At 37.9% G+C, this 17,992-nt stretch overlaps 1 protein-coding gene and 2 long non-coding RNA genes across 4 annotated transcripts in view; 1 reads left to right on the top strand and 2 right to left on the bottom strand.

The window, feature by feature from the left end:
• The window catches only part of prkg1b (protein kinase cGMP-dependent 1b), a 263,744-nt gene extending 262,177 nt beyond the window's left edge, over nt 1-1,567 (bottom strand). Inside the window, exon 1 of the mRNA XM_087274556.1 lies at nt 1,117-1,567. Within this exon, the coding sequence (XP_087130682.1) occupies nt 1,117-1,376 (260 nt within the window). The 5' untranslated portion in view covers nt 1,377-1,567. The remainder of the gene's footprint in view (nt 1-1,116) is intronic.
• The window catches only part of LOC147834386 (uncharacterized), a 310,219-nt gene extending 299,817 nt beyond the window's left edge, over nt 1-10,402 (top strand). The window contains exon 6 of the long non-coding RNA XR_015503845.2: nt 8,233-10,402. This is a non-coding gene — a long non-coding RNA (uncharacterized LOC147834386). The remainder of the gene's footprint in view (nt 1-8,232) is intronic.
• The window catches only part of LOC141376752 (uncharacterized), a 30,690-nt gene continuing 22,970 nt past the window's right edge, over nt 10,273-17,992 (bottom strand). The window contains exon 7 of one of the 2 annotated variants that reach the window (XR_015503853.2): nt 10,273-11,022. This is a non-coding gene — a long non-coding RNA (uncharacterized LOC141376752). The remainder of the gene's footprint in view (nt 11,023-17,992) is intronic. The other variant, XR_015503852.2, reaches the window with a different exon arrangement.

Raw genomic sequence — 17,992 nt, 5'->3', positions numbered from 1 at the left:
GCTTTAAGGTAGGAGTTATAGGAATAAAAAGTTACAAATAAATTGTATTTTAAATGTAATAAAAATGCACCGACATGTAGGTTAATACTTGGTTAATAATGCATTTCTCTTGGTTAAAAAGAGAGTTCACCCAAAAGTGAACATACTGTATACTCACTATTTACTCACCCTCAAATGTATGTGTTTCTTTCTTCTGTCAAATATAAAAGATTATATTTTGAAACATGTTAGAAACATGTAACCATTGACTTTCTATAGAAGGAAACTATTAAAAGTGGTGACAGGTTTCCAACATTTTTAAAAAAATAACTTTTTGTGTTCTGTAGCAAAAAAAAAAGAAAAAGAAAAGAAACAAGCATGTGTGGTGCAAGGGAAGGTTGCATAAATAATAATAGAATGTTCAACTATCCCTGTAAGTATATACAGTAGGCAGTAGTTTTTAAGACCACCTCATCAAGTTTATAACATTCCTTCAAAATAACTTTTTGTGTTCTGATGCAAAAAAAAAAAGAAAGAAAATCAAACAGGTTTGGAACAATTGAAGGTTGCATAGATAATCATAGATCTTTCAATTTTGAGTGAACTATCCCTTTAAGTAAGAGCTACAGTAGTTTTTAACACCACTTAATATCAACGATTCAACAGGTTTCCCGCATTTAAAAAAATTGTGTGTGTTTTGAAGCAAAAAAAAGAGAGAGAAACAAACAGGTTTGGAACAAGTGAAGGTCACATAAACAATAATAATAATATATTACATTTTGAGTGAACTATCCCTTTAAGTACAAGGACTACAGTAGTTTTTAAGACCACCTAATATTAATGATTAAAGAGGTTTCCAACATTTTTCAAAATAAATATTTTTGTGGATGTTTTGGAGCAAAAACGAGAGAGACAAGCAGGTTTGGAACAAGTGAAGGTAACACGATAGCGTAAACAACTATAGATTATTCAATTATGGGTGAACTGCCCCTTTAAGTACAGTACATTTGCTACAGTAGTTTTGTCACGGGGTAACATATACTCGAACTAGGACTGAAACCATTCATTACAACCTAACAGAGACCCCAATGCCAAACACACACGCACATATTTGAATGAAAAATGACAGACTCGTACCTGACAGACTTGTGGTGTTTGCGTAAAGCCTCGCTCTTCAGGTCCTGGAAAGACCTCGCGGTTTGGGGCTCAGCCGAGATGCCCTGCGCGCGCCTGGTTCTGGGTCCGATGGTGCTCGGCAGAACTGACTGATATTTATGTAGTTTTCTTTTCAGTTCATTCACCTCCTGCTCCTTCGCCGACAGCAGCCTCTCCATCTCCTTAATCCGCTCCTCTTTTATGAGCAGCATCTTGGCAAATTCTTCGTCCAGTTCGCTCATGTTTTGAAGTTTGCACCGTAACCACTCCCGCTGAATGGATGTCCTTCCAACTTACTACAATATACAGCGGTGAAGATTTTAGTTCAGCACAGCTCCGAGCGCTCCCTGTCTGCAGACTAGGACGATTGTTTCATTGAGAAAGCAATTAGATGTCCCTCTCCCTCCTTCCCCAGAGAGACCTGCTCACTCTCGCTCCATGCAGTCCGCCGTTAACGCTTTCACGCCTCACACTGAATCATCTGTTTGACAATCAACTTAATTGGGATTAGCATGATCTGATTGGTGACGTGAATTAAGCAAATTCACTAATTTAGATGCCAGCTAGACAACTTCTTGAAAACAAGCATCGATATAGTCCATGAAAAATGTTATTTATGTATTTGATTGATTAGATGTGATTTGTCAACAAAACACTAATTTAGATGCAGATTAGACAAAAAAACGAGAAGCTGTAATCCATGAAAACGTTTATTTATTCATTCATTCATTTTCTTGTAGGCTTAGTCCCTTTATTAATCCGGGGTCGCCACAGCGGAATGAACCACCAACTTATCCAGCAAGTTTTTACGCAGCGGATGCCCTTCCAGCCGCAACCCATCTCTGGGAAACATCCACACACACATTCACACACACACTCATACACTACGGACAATTTAGCCTACATAATTCACCTGTACAGCATGCCTTTGGACTGTGGGGGAAACCGAAGCACCCGGAGGAAACCCACGCGAAGGCAGGGAGAACATGCAAACTCCACACAGAAACGCCAACTGAGCCGAGGTTCGAACCAGCGACCTTCTTGCTGTGAGGCGACAGCACTACCTACTGCACCACTGCCTCGCCCGTTTGTTTATTTATTTATTTAATTATTTATTTTGATTGATTGATTGATTGATTGATTGATTGATTAGACGTCAATTATGCGTCCACAAAACACTAATTTAGATGCAGGCTAGACCCAGCAGACACAACGCCATAAGATGTTAAAATTAGGTTAGATTTAGGTTGTGATGTCGGGTGACCAAAATTCAATGTACGTTGTTTTGACGTCCAAAAACGACGTCAAATGACGTTGATATTTGCTTGTTTTTACAGTAGGTTGCGTTGGCTAGAGAACCATTGTCAAGCAAGCCAACATCTTAGGCCAATTTACAAAAATACTGACATTTATTCGTCAGGTTTGGCAACCAAAATCCAACGCCTAATAGACATCATACTGGTAATGTCTGCACAACATCAACTTGTAGCATCATTAGACGTTGATAATTGGTTGTTTTTAGGTTGCGTTGGAAAGTGACCAAAATGCAATATCTGTCCGATGTTGGACACTCACGTCGACCTGATGTTGGGTTCTGACGTCAACCCAATTTTCGTTTCCAACCAAAATGCAACGTCCCACGACGTTGTGGTACAACATCAACTGATGTCATATTGATGTCCTGTGCCTGCTGAGGACAAGCGCTTCTTGAAAACAAGAAGTTGTAATTTTATGAAAATGTTTGTTTATTTCTTTATGTGTTGATTGATTGATAAGATGTCAATTATGCATCCACTAAACACTAATTTAGATGCAGCCTAGACCCAGCAGACACACAACGTCATAAGATGTTAATATTAGGTTAGATTTATGTTGTAATGTTGGGTAACCAAAATTCAATGTACGTTGTTTTGACGTCTAATAAAGACATTAAATAACATTGATATTTGATTGTTTTTAGGTTGCATTGTTAAGTGACCAAAATCTAACGTCAAGCCAACATCTTAAGCCAATTGACATCAAGTACTGATGTTTATTCGTCTGGCAACCAAAATCCGACGTCTGATAGACATCATAGTGGTAATGTCCACACAATAATGTCAAGCTGTAACTTCATTAGACCAACTTCTAAACAATATTTGAATGTTTCAAGGTTGCGATGGAAAGTGACCATGGAACATCCGTCCAACCTTGGACACTGACGTCAGCCTGATGTTGAGATCTGACGTCTTTCATTTCCATGCATTCAGATATTCAGAGATCGGTTTCAGGCCTCCTTAGATAAAGGCTAGACAAACACTTCTTGAATACAAGTTGCTGAAATCCATTAAAATATTTATTTCATTGATCAACATTATTATTAGTTTCTGGTGTTGTTATATTTTTGTAGTTATTTATTTATTTGTCTGTTTACTTACTTATATATTTATTTACCTAAAATGTGTTGGTGTTTGTATGAATTCTATTTATTTGTTATTACATTCTTTTTTTCTTCAGTTAGTTTTTTTCTTATTAGACATCAATATTAAACATTATAAACAATAATAAACATTAATACTTTTATTTAATTTTTTAATTAATAATTAATTTGTTTGTTTATTCTTTTATTATATTTATTTATTGTTTATTTATTATATTATCACTTATTCAAATAATTTAATGTATTGATTGATTAATCAAAAGTATTAGATTGTGTCATTGGTATGTTTTATTAATAATTATTTAATTACTTTTCCTAAACTGTTAAGATTGTGTAAATTCTATTTATTTATTTCAGCAATTTTGTCTACAATTGTTTCATCATATTAATGTCTTTATTAATAAAATATTAAAACTTTTATTTATTTAATTAATTATTCATTTGCTTACTTATTATTTTACTTCTTTACTATTTTGTTTCTATTAAAATCGATAAATAAATGCATTTATTTAATTAAACCTATAATTAAACCTATAATGTTTTTAGTTTGTGTGGTTGGTTTTTATAGCAGAAATATTACTAATATTTGTTTGTTTATAAATCAATTGTCAAAATAAATACATTAAAATATTTTGCCGTAAGATTAATGTCCAACTGAAACATTTCAGAAAATATGTTATAATTTTTGCATGCTAACATTTTGAGAACTCGATTTATTTGTTTGTTAATTTATTTTAATTGTTTTGAAATGATTAGTATTCGTTAGTCTCATTAAAGTTTATTTCTAAAATATAATTAATATTTTCACCATACTGTATGAATTCTTGCAATTTATTAAGAATTCATTGTGTATTTGACAGGCGGAACAGTGGCTCAGTGGTTAGCACTGTTGCCTCACAGCAGTAAGGTCGCTGGTTCAAGCCTCAGCTGGGTCAGTTGTTTACATGTTCTCCCCGTGTTGGCGTGGGTTGTGGCTGTAATGTAGGTGTGTGAGTGTATGAGTGTTTCCCAGTGCTGGGTTGCAGCTGGAAGGGCATCCGCTGTGTAAAACATATGCTAAATAAGTTTCATTTAGTGGTCCATTCGCCTGTGGCGACCCCCTTATGAATAAATGTACTACGCCGAAGTAAAATGAATGAATGAATGCAGTTGAAGTCAGAATTATTAGCCCCCCTTTTAAAAATTTGTATATTTTCTAAATGATGATTAACAGAGCAAAGAAATTTTCACAGTATGTCTGATAATATTTTTTCTTCTGGAGAAAGTCTTTTTTTGTTTTATTTCGGCTAGAATAAAAGCATTTTTAAATTTTTTAAGGTCAAAATTATTAGCCCCTTTAGGCTACATTTTTTCAGTCTACAGAACAAACCATCCTTGCCTAATTACCCTATGGTTCACCTAATTAATCCTTTAAATGTCATTTAAGGCTGTATAGAAGTGTCTAGAAAAATATCTAGTCTAATATTATGTGCTGTCATCATCAAGACAAAATAAACCAGTTATTAGAAATGAGTTATTAAAACTTTTATGTTTAGAAATGTTTTGAAAAAATCTTCAGTCTATTAAACTGAAATTGGGGGAAAAAAAATAAACAAGGAGGCTAATAACTCAGGGGGGCTAATAGTTCTGACTTCAACTGTATATTTGTCCAAGCTCCTTCAGGTCAAATATAGTTACATAACCATCTGACCAGAGTCACCACTAATGCTAAACACTTGATATTCTTGGAAAGTACATTTCTCTAAATTTGTAGTTTTTATTTGCTCCTTTTTTAGTGGTATATAAACCAATCCTTTTTACATTCAACAAAATATGTTATTTCCAGTCTGAATGGAAACATCTCAAATATCATATTATGCATGTTGTGGCCTTGGCTCGGTACCCAGTCATCCAAGAAAAGCTAAAGTTAATCTTTACAAACTCACTGGTCTGGAATATGGAAAACAGCTTCTTCCACTGTTCAACCCTATAGATGGTGAAGACTTCAGTTTACAACAACATGTCCATTTACACCTTATTAATTAATTGTCAGTAAACCTTTCAGTAAAAACAACGCAAGTTAGTTGCTTTAGTTATTTTTCCTCTCTGTCTGACTGATAAGGTCACCTTGACTTTGTTTATGTCACATAAGTAAGAACCTGCTGTGATTCACAAAATTTGAGCACGGTTGGTTATCTCATCCCAATGAGGCAATGCCATGCACAGCTCTCTAGGGGAAGGAGTATCAGCTTTCAGACAGACATTCAATGGTCCGACAGTCTTCCTGTAATGCATACGATTTCTCTCGCCGAAACTGTAGAGCGTCTCTAAGTGAAGACAGGATGTTGCAAAATCAATAATGTTTATGTCATCATGCGGGATTTATCTTAATGGAGGGAGGAGCTGAGCTGATGTTGCTGAGAGACTCAGATGAGAAAGGAGGGACGGCGGGACTCTTAACTACAGATTTACTCGATATGAAGAGCACTTAAAGGGATAGTTCACCCAAAAATGTAAGTTCTGTCATTAACCCTCATGATGTCATCACCAATTTTGTCATCAGCCTTATGATGTTAGAGACTCAAAAGATCTCTATTTAAATTCAGAACACTAATTAAAATGTTTTAGAGAAATTCTGAGACCTCTCTGACCCTACGTAGACATAGAAACGTTCAAGGTACCTAGTCTTTGAGTTATACGTCAGCAGGGCAACATGTCTTCATTACACAGTAGAAGTGAAGATGTTGAATAAAGTCATTTAAGATTTCGTGAAATTAAAATAAAGATTTAAAAAAACATTTTTTTAGGATATCTATAAGCTAGTGCGCACCAAAAAAGTGACAACATTTGTGTTTAGGAGATATAAAACCAATATAAACACGTAAAGCTTGTAGTTCGTTACTTCCCCCTAAATGGATTAACGGTTTTATTCACGTCCCCATACTTGAGTTTCAAATCAAATCGTGACCAATCAAATGCCTTTTAGCCCTGTCCACTTCAAGATGCTTCTCATCTGATGCTCAACCACTCTTACTGCCAGAAAGGTGATAAAACAAAAGTAATGCCTTCATATATACACTCACCAGCCACTTTATTAGGTACACCTTATTTATATTTCTGCGTCAAGCGCACGCGTATGCTACGGCACAGCCTACGCGTCCACGCATAGCCGTACGCCATGGCCATCGGCATCGCTGACGCACACCTCTCAAAAAATGTAGCTAAACGTCGCAACGACACAGCACAAGCTCTGTGATTGGTCAGCTTGGTATCGCTGACAAGTGTGGGCGGGACTGAGATCCGCACAAGCACGATGGAACGATTGTTTAAAAGTGTGGAGTACCGTGAAGGAGCTCCGGATGGAAAGGTTTGTTTTGTGTTTACCTCATGGTTAAAGTTGTTGCATGTCCGCCGGTTCCTGCCTCAAAAGGAGCGAGTTTGAGCCACTTGTACATTAAGGAAGCGTTCAGAAAAAACAAAACACCAGTGAAGAAACTCGACACAGAGGAACACTAACACCTCACTGCCATCTAGCGTTTCGCACTTTATGACAAGGCGCGTTATCCTACTGGAAGATGCCATCAGAAGATGGGTACACTGTGGTCACAAGGGGATGGACATGGTCAGCAAGACTACTCAGGAAGGCTTTGATACTATGCTTAGTTATTACTAAGGGGCCCAAAGTGTGCCAAAAAAATATCCCTCACACCATTACACCACCATCACCACCTTTGTAACAAGGTAGGATGGATTCATGTTGTTGACACCAAAATTCTGACCCTGCCATCTGAATGTCGCTGCAGAAATCGAGACTCATCAGACCAGGCAACATTTTTCCAGTCTTGAATTGTCCAATTTGGTGAGCCTGTGCGAATTGTAGCCTCAGTTTCCTGTTCTTAGCTGACAGGAGTGACACCCAGTGTGGTCTTCTGCTGCTGTAGCTCATCTGCCTCAAGTTAGATAGGTTGTGTGTACAGAGATGCTCTTTTGCATTGTACCTCTGGTATCAACCAGGCATTTGTGCCCACAGATCTGCCACTCATTAGGTATTTTCTCTTTTTCAGACCATTTTATGTAAACCCTAGAGATGGTTGTGCGTGAAAATCCCAGTAGATCAGCAGTTTCCGAAATACTCAGATCAGCTCGTCTGGCACCAACATTCATGTCACGTTCAAAGTCACTTAATTCCCCTTTCCTCCCCATTCTGATGCTCAGTTTGAACTTCAGCACATTATCTTGACTATGTCTTTATGCTTAAATTCATTAAGTTGCTGTAATGTGATTTGCTGATTACAAATTTGCATTAGTGTGCAGTTGGACAGGTGTACCTAATAAAGTGGCCGGTGAGTGTAAGTCTCAATTATAATGCACACCATTATATCTCTGATATTACTGTAAATCATACCCATAAAGTGTGTCATCCCTGACGCACTCTTTTTATTTTGTATGGACTTTATGGGGTTGTCTGTCCTCTTGGCCAGCGCATACTGTATGAAATGCTGTTAAATGTACTGTACGAAAGCTGAATGGAGATTCTTCAAATACTTTCCTGATGACATGAGGGTGAGCGACAGGATTTGAACTATTTGAAGAGAGTCAGAAAAAGAGATATTGCTGAAAGGCACAATGACACAGCCATTGTTTGTTATTCCCAACTTTTCAATGGGACTTCAATGGCATGGATTTATTTCTTTTTTTAGGTCAGCACCCTCACTCTGATCCCCCGTGGTGGAACGGATTACTTCTATAGCGGTCGTAATTGCCAGGGGATGAAACTCTCCAACACCTCTTTCATCCGCTGAAGCTGCGGTGCTCGGATCTCGCTCCTGCCAGGATGTGATTTTCAAGTACCCTCAAACATATTCCCGGAGACTGGATGCAGCTGAGATGATGATGATGATGATGATGACTTTCTTCTGCAGCTGCAAACACTGCTTTGTATTTCAAAGTCTCTGTGTTACATTTTATTTGATATTATTTTTATGGTAACTCTTTACAATAAGCTTGTATTAGTTATTGTTATTCATTTACTAACATGAACAAACAATGAACAATGCATTTATTAATGTAGTTTGTTAACATTAGTTAATGGAAATATGTTCATGAACTAATGTTAACAAGCATGAATTTGGATGTTAATATTGCATTAGTAAATGCTAAACTATGATAAATAAATACTGTACAGATATTGTTCATTGTTAGTTTATGTTAGTAATAAATACATTATCACTAACTAATGTTATTGTACTTATATATACTTTTCATATAAAAAAAGTATTTCATATATATACTTTTCATTTTATTTTGGCATGGAATTTATTTTTTGTCTTTGTAAAAAGGTCAACCCAGGCTCATTCCAGATATGTACTCAGGGCTAAATTTTTGAGAACTGATAAATATGTACGTCTGCTTGCAGTTTTTGTTTTCATAAATCCACAAGAGGCCACTGTGTACATTTTTGACAGTGGCAAATAGGTCTCTGAGATGTGTTTTATCATACTTGCCATTTCTTGTAAATCCACCACACTCTCAGAAATAGAGGTGCAAAACCTGCCACTAGGGTGGTACTTTTTTTAAAAGGTTCACTATTGTTTCAAACAGTTACACATTGGTACTTTAAAGGTACAATTTTGTAACTTTATGGTACACTTTTCTTCCTTTAAGGTACTATGTAAGTACACATTTTTTTAGGCATTAATATTCATCTTGAAAGGTACTGTACAAACAAGGACCTGTACAGCAGTATTGCAGATTGGTAACGGGCCGTGGATTAAACGGTACCGGCCCGCACAAGAAATCATTAATTATTCCCGTTTTATTCCATATCTGCGTTTGAACAATCATTTATTTTGAAAATCTTTTATTTTGAAAAATGACCATATTCTCCGGCTTATTCTCTTTGTCTTTGGAACAGGCACATGTACACATAAGGATCAGCCTGTGCAGTTTTGGATAGAGAGTGGCCTTCCAAAATGATCTGAAGTGCCCCAACGACACTCCCTAACCCCGCCCCCAACACCCCCCTCCCCCTTCAGTTTGCGCGCGACCCCACCACCCACCCCCCGCTCTTTAAAAGTTTTAACCTGCACATGCCCCTTAGATAGGCTGGATGGGGAAAAGACCCAGTGAAGGATGAAGGACCCATGAACTGCCAAGGAATGAATCCACAACACATTTGTCAAAAAATCTGGTGAATCCAGCATGACTGTACAAGACAAAGATCAACTGCTGGAGGTCACAAATCCAGTCATTCACATACCAAGTTTACCACCCACAAGATCGTTATTTCTAATGGAGGCGCACAGCTTGTGCGTGCATGGGCGGGATTCATGTAAGCGGCATGATGCGCTCTCGCCTTCCAGGTACACCCAGATAAAAACATCTTCAGAATGCCGCAAGCGCACCATGAGTCACATGACAAGAACTGACCGATCAGCTGCATATTTTGTATGGAATATACAAATTTTGCCAATGTTAGCACACCAGTGCTTTTTAATTTTCTCCACAATTTAAACTTGTATCAGAGTTTCAGACATGTTTTGTCAGCTTGTCATCCTCTGAGAAAACGGTTGATGGTCGCCTACATACATACACACATCTACATACACCCACCCCCTGGGCCGCGGAGATATTGTGAAGCGTTGACCAGTCTGTGGTGAGTTGAAGACCACTGCTGTACGGTACAAAAGTGTACCTTTTGAAAAGGTCCCACCCCAGTGACCGGTTTTGTACTTTTATTTCTGAGTGCAGAGACCGCTGTGTACATTTCTACAAATCTCAATGTCCTTCTTGTGTGTGTACATGAGAACCTGGTCAGGTTGCGGTAACAGACCTCCAACAAAAACAAGTAAAAAGTCACAATTATTCCGAACTTTTGACTGGTAGTGTATCTTTAGGAGTTTTGAAAAAGAAATCAATGGGCGTGTGTGTGTTTCTTCTATTTCTTACTTTGTGGGGACCAAATGTCCACAGTATAGCTATGACAGCAGATTTTGACCTCATGGGGAATTTTTTTGGCCCCCATGAGGAAAACAAGTATTTTGAAAATGTAAATATGCAGGTTGTTTCCTGCAAGGGTTGGTTTTAGGTGTAGGGGTATAGAATATACAGTCTATACAGTACAATTTTTTTTTTTTTTTATCTATGGCAAGTCTACATAAAGATGTACTGTGTACTGTGTGTGTCTTAATGCCATGCCAATATTCAATTCAAAACAATCACAATGCCAATAGCTCTGAAATACAAATGTCATTTTTCACCTCACAGAACTAAAAAGCAAAAAATGAAAGAAACTGCAGCTCCGCAACTCAACCCTCAGGCTCCAGACATTCAGATTCAATGGAGGTCCTCGAGTGCCTGTCTCGGCCCCTGCACTCTATCCATATCCATGAAGAGAGGGGACGATTGAAAAGGTCAGGGCTCCAGTATTATACTATTTTTGACAAAGCAATAAAAAACTGTCAGGAGAAAAAAGTCCCTGCATTTCGAGGCTGAAAAAAATGGAAAGTAAGCATGACACACCATGATATATAGGATGGTGTATTTGATAAAACACCAGAAATTTACGCTTCTGACATTTTGAAAACGTTCGTTATTCTGTTGGCCATTAAAGAAACATGTAACCATTGACTTCCATAGTAGGAAAATCAAATACTATGGAAGTCATTGGTTACAGGTTTACAACATATTTCAAATTATCTTCTTTTGCTTTCAACAGAAGACAATCATAAAGCTTTGAAACGAAAAGGGGAGAGTAAATGATGACAGAACATTGATTTTTAGGTGAACTAACCCTTTAAAACAGCTTTAAAGGAAGATTTTACTGAGGTATTAATTGACAATTTTATGCTCTATAAAGCTATGAAATAGATTTAAAATACTTTTAAATCTCTTGTTATCTTCTATTATGGCTCTCCTTATCATATCAGCACATAAAGTGTCGTTAACCTGAACTTATATCAGATAATGCTGAAGTCATGGTTTTTCCATGCAGATGTGATTAAAAAGATCTGAAGTTCACAATCAGGACTTCGTATGCTTATGAAGTGGGAGCTAAATGGATTTGTTAGCATTCCAGGGGGAAATGCTTCTATTATCTACAGTACACTGTGTCTGAGCACAACAGCAGTCTAACTGAATGAACAGCTCAGCAAATACATAAATTTGGCAGAGTGTGTAGCGCTGTCGCCTCACAGCAAGATGGTCACTGGTTTGCACCTCGGCTGGGTCGGTTGCCATTTCTATGTTGTTGCATGTTCTCCCCATATTGGAGTGGGTTTCCTCCGGGTTCTCCGGTTTCCCCCACAGTCCAAAGACTTGCACTATAGCTGAATAGGGTAAACTAAATTGTCTGTAGTGTATGTGTGTGAATGAGAGTGTATGGCTGTTTCTCCGTTATGGGTTGCAGCTGGAAGGGCATTCGCTGTGTAAAACATATGCTGCATATGTTGGTGGTTCATTCCGCTGTGGCGACCCCGGATTAATAAAGGGATTACAAACAGTTGAAGTCTTAATTATTAGCCCCCTGTTTATTTAGTTTTCTCCAATTTCTGTTTAACGGAGAGAAGATTACTTCAACATATTTCTAAACATAATAGTTTGTTCTGTAGACTATTGAAAAAAATAGCTTAAAGGGGCTATTAATTTTTTTACTTAAAATGGTTTAAAAAAATTTAAAAACTGCTTTTATTCTAACTGAAATAAAACAAATAAGACTTTCTCCAGAAGAAAAAATATTATCAGACAAACTGTGAAAACATCATTTGGGAAATATGTAAAAAAGAAAAAACAAATTAAAGAGGGGCTAATAATTCTGACTTCAACTATATATATATATATATATATATATATATATATATATATATATATATATATATATATATATATATATATATATATATGTATATATAATTCTTTTTATTAATTTTGTTTTTTATTTTTATTCTTTTTTAAATATTTCTGAAGTGATGTTTAACAGATTAAGGTCATTTTCACAATATTTCCTATAATATTTTTTCTTTTGGAGAAAGTCTTATTTGTTTTATTTTAGCTAGAATAATTTTAATAACATTTTATTTTAATTGGCTATAACAAATCTCTGTTGTACAATACATAAAGATGCTCATTTTACAAAAGAGACATCTGATATTTATATTTCCGATGCTTTATTCCTACAGGAGATGAGTAAAATTTTGCTTTACTTGACCTCTTTGGAGTTTAACAAGAAAAAGAACAGGTCAGTCTTAACATGTCATTTCATGTTTTGAAAGCAAGTAAAATAAGACAGGGTCAGGGTTTTCATCTCTTTTTTTAGGATAAGGTCCCTCTGACATTTAGCTGATGTTTATATATTTTCTTTAACCACAGAAAATCTGTTTCTTTGGTATATCTGTACTGCTTAGAAATTTTCAACCGGGAATGCATCCGTTAAACTTTACAAACTTCAGAAAACTAAAACAATGCATGCATTTAATGAAGTGCATACTTTACAAACATGACTGCATATTTTTAAACAGCATCAATTTTTCCAGTATTTGAATGAATGGAATGTTTCCTCCCAGCCTATAAAGTGTCAGAAAAGGTCATGCAGAGGTGTACTCATGATAATACTCAAACTAGAGAGGAGAACAACACCAGCTACAGTAATAGTGCACACTCACTAGAATTCATGAGCGCCTGTTTCACAAAATATTTCACAAAATTCACAAAATAGTTACATAACACATTACGGAGAAAAACACACACTCAAGGGAAATGGATTTGAATAAAGCCTGACGATGTGACTGTGATTGTGGGCGACTGCTGACAGAGCTTGAGTAAATAAAGCCCGGTTTATACATGGACCGTACAGAAATCAATAGCTCTTAGAAGCTTTTAAGACTCAATGGCTCTCAGGCTTTTTGCCGTGCTGAATATTACTATCTGTATAGCCATTTTCACTGTCTGTTTTCACAGTCACATTTAAAGAAGCAAAAGGTTGAGTGAATTACCATTTGCTTCTCTGATTGGCTGAATTTAATGTAGTCAGAAATAGTGCCTCCATACACTTTATTTTCTACAAACAGAAAGGTCTTTTCTTCACAAGGGGGCGCTGTTTTACTCTGTGCACCTTTTGCAGGGGTGTAAAAATAAAGTACTCACAAATAATACTCGAGTGCAGATACTAATAAATAAATTAAACTTTCAAGTCCAAGTATTTGGTCGAAAATAAACTTGAGTAAATGTAAAGAATATTTAAGTTTTAAATCGTACATAGGTGTTATAATACCATTAACTCTTGGAAATAAATTCCATGTAATGAAATTCTTTCATTATTACACACAATCATCTTCTTCTGCAGACTAAAATAAATATCATATATTACTAGTAAAGTAAAACTATTTGTTTAACTAAGAAAAGTATGATTGCTAAAACCTTTAGATACAAATACTGCCATTTTTTATTGTCATCCCCAAAACAATGCTTAAAATGACGCTTACCATGTGACCTGCTGAAACTCATTCATTCATTGTCTTTAGTCCCTTTATTAATCTGGGGTCGCCACAGCGGAATAAACTACTGTACCAATTTATCCAGCATATGTTTTACGCAGCAGATGCACTTCCAGCTGCAACCCATCTCTGGGAAACATCCATACACACTCATTCACATACATATTATCATACACTACAGACAATTTAGCCCACCCAATTCACCTGTACCACATGTCTTTGGGCTGTGGGAGAAACCGGAGCACACAGAGGAAACCCACGCGAACGCAGGGAGAACATGCAAACTCCACACAAAAATGCCATCTGACCCAGCCGAAGCTCAAACCAGTCACCCTCATGCTCTGAGGCGACAGTACTATCTACTGCGCGTCGCATATTGGTATTATGTAATCTAAAAATGAATATAAAAATTGAATGCAAAATGTCAAATTCATGCGAAATGACAAAACATTTATTTTAAATTTGTATTATCAGTACTTAATAATAAGTACAGTAATAAAAAAAGTGTCGCCACAATAGCCTAGTGGTTAGCGCGCCGACATATGGTGCAATAGCACGTCAGGGCATCTTGAGTTCAAATCGAGACTCGAGGACAATTCTCTATAAGAAGAAAATAGGGCAGCACGGTGACTCAGTGGTTAGCACTGTCACCTCACAGCAAGGTCTCTGGTTCGAGTCCCGACTGGGCCAGTTGGCATTTCTGTGTGGAGTTTGCATGTTTTCCCCGTGTTGGTGTGGGTTTCGTCCAGATGCTCCAGTTTTCCCCACAGTCCAAAGACGTGCGCTATGTAGGTGAATTGAATAAAAAAAAAAAAATTTTTCATAGTGTGTGTGTGTGTGTGTGTGAGAGAGAACGTGAGAGTGTATGGGTGTTTCCCACTACTGGGCTGCAGCTGGAAAGGCATCTACTCAATAAAACAAATTCCAGAACAGTTGGCGGTTTATTCCGCTGTTCATTGCCTGATAATAAAAGGACTAAGCCGAAGGAAAATGAATGAATGAATGAATGAATGAATGAATGAATGAATGAATAAAGAAAATAGAAAAATGTAAGTAGTACTGTTTAAAAAGTAATAGTTTTTTTTATTTAAATAAAATTATTTAAACTAAATAATAGTTTTTCCTAAGAAAACTACTAAAGTGAAAGTATAAGTAGTCAGTTTGAATTCTAATTGAGTAAAGTACAAATTTCCTCAAAACAATGCTTAAAATGACTTCTCTGACCATGTGACCTGCTGAACCTGAATAGCAAAAATAATAATTATTTTAAAAAGGTGTTGATAAAATATCAAAGCGAGATATTTTGAGCGATTGGCTTTTAATATAGACCACTAAAATGGCTCCTCATTAGTTAGACCTCATCTGTATTCATGCAAAATTCAGGTCAGTAGACTCTATAGCGCAGAGTTAGTTCAGAGAGCACAGGGATCATGGGAGCAGTTGCCCATATCAAAGTCAAACAAACAAGTCGGGAGACAGCAAACACTGGCCATGACAACAAGACATCAGCAGTAGCATGTTTACTTTGTCAATACATAGAGCTGCGTAGAAAAAAAGGGCAATCTACAAGTTAAAAACAGAAAAACAGCATCTGTTTTAGATCAGGAATTTTCAGATTCGTTGAAACCAAAAACATGCAAATATAATGTTCAACAAAGACTCATAATTAGAACCTGTCCAAAAAATACACATGTTTGACAGCAGTTTCAGGGGCAGCACAGTGGCTCAGTGGTTAGCACAGCAAGAAGGTCGCTGGTTCGAGTCCTGGCTGGGCCAGTTGGCATTTCTGCGTTGAGTTTACATGTTCTTCAATTCACCTATACGCCATGTCTTTGGACTGTGGGGGAAACCAGTACACCCAGAAGAAACCCATATGAACACGGGCAGAACATGCAAACTCCACACAGAAACTGGGCCAGACGGGACTTGAACCTTGTTGCTGTGAGGTGACCACCGATCCAGCATGTCGCCGCAACTGAACATTCATCCATTCATTTTTGGCGTAGTCTCTTTATTAATCTAAGGTCGCCACAGCGGAATGACCCGCCAACTTATCCAGCACATTTTTACGCAGCGGATGCCCTTTCAGCCGCAGCCCATCACTGGGAAACATTTACACTCATTCACACACATACACTACGGACAATTGAGCTTACCCAATGCACCCCTTATGTCTTTGGACTGTGTGGGAACATGGAGCACCCAGAGGAAACTCACGCAAACATGAGAACATGCAAACTCCACACAGAAATGCCAACTGACCTAGCCGAGGCTCGAACCAGCGACCTTCTTGCCGCAACTGAACATAAAAAGTTTTATATATCAGAAACATTATCATGTAAGGGCAACTTGAAATATTGTCCTGATGCGGGGGACACAGGAAACATCTATATGTACACTACAAAAAAAATTGCTTTTGCAGTTTGTTCAAACTACTTTTCTCAACCCAAGCTCATTCTGGAAACGTAGCCCCGCGGACGTTTCTGGAGACCGCGATTTACGTGGCCGGAGGTACGTAAAGGCCGCGTTTGTTTTTTTTCAAGCGAACGCTGCGGGGCGGTGTGGCGCTGCTCCGCCCCTCCTCTTCGCACTCGCCGGCCAACGGCTCGCCTCCGAGTGGAGGGCTTTCCCGATGCAATCAGTTTGTCCGCTTAGCTCACGGCGGAGCGGAGGCCCCGGAGGAGGAGGAGGACCCGGAGCCGGCCGCGGTTGACGACGACCGGGATCGAGTCCGGGGAACAGCAGGTTCCGGAAATCAGGTAAGACGAAAAACGGAATCCGAAAAATAAGGGCGAGAACGCATCGGGATCCGAAAACGCGGTCGAAATCGAAGAAGAGGGCTTTTGCTTTTTTTTTTTTCGATCCGGCGGCTTTTCGTGCGAGAACGGCGCGGGCGCGAACGCCGCGCACTCCCGAGAGGCGCCCGAGACGCGAAAAAGCGCGCACAGCGGCCTCTCGCGGATACGCAAAAACAAAAAACCACTCGAATACGTACCTCCCGAGACATAAATCGCGTTCCGCAGAAACGTCCGCGGGGCTACGTTTCCACAATGAGCCCGGGTTGACTTTTCTAAAATAAGTTGAAACAACACAATTCCTTTTTTTTTTGGACAATTTAATTGTTCTATGTTCAATTTACTTTTACATTTTTACTTTTACATTTGTAAAAACAATTAAGTTAAAGGTGCAGTGTGTGATCAGCCAAAATGCTAACCGGTTAGCATAATATCTTTGAAACAAAATCCAAAGCCATGCCCCCAAAACACGAACGTGCGCACCTTAAAGATGACAGCAGACAACCCATTAGTCCATGTCATTCGCCAGTTAGAAATATAGTTAGTGGTTGGCCGGCGGGGTGCAGGATTTACACTTATTACTAAGCCACGCTTACATGCTATTTCAGACTGAATATTCAGAGTAGCGGTAAACAATATCGGGAGCACGTCATAGGCTGTATTTGTTCAGAAATGAACCAAAATAAATGTAAAAGCAACTTCACCTCAGCAAAGCCAGCCTGATCTCACGAGAAAACGTAAGTATTTTACGTTTTGCCAGTTTAGTGGCTAATTCGTACGAATTCGTACAAGTTCAGTCGTACGAAATGGTACGATTTTTAAAAGGAGGCGTGGCACCTGACCCCACCCCTAACCCCAACCGTCATTGGGGGATAAGCAAATCATACTAAATTGTACGAATTAGATCGTACAAATTCATACGAATTAGCCACTAAATGAAAAAGTTACGAATTGCCGTGAGATTGTGTTGGGAAAGCAGGCTACATTGAATAGCGCTATTTACTTATGTTTTGTTGCTAAATTAAATAAAAATCTACATTATCGATGCTGGAAAAGGTCCCTTATTAAACTAATGTATCGCTGGAAGATTTCGGTGGCTGAACAACACTTCAGTGCATATAACCCATTCGTAACATATATAACAAAATCTACATCAGCTTTGCATGACTTAAAGA

The sequence above is a fragment of the Danio rerio genome, chromosome 12 (assembly GCF_052040795.2).
Source record: "Danio rerio strain M-AB ecotype USA chromosome 12, GRCz13ab, whole genome shotgun sequence".
Classification (NCBI taxonomy): domain Eukaryota; kingdom Metazoa; phylum Chordata; class Actinopteri; order Cypriniformes; family Danionidae; genus Danio; species Danio rerio.
The sequence above is the reverse complement of the archived record's forward strand: the minus strand, read 5'-3'. Positions and strand labels throughout refer to the sequence as shown.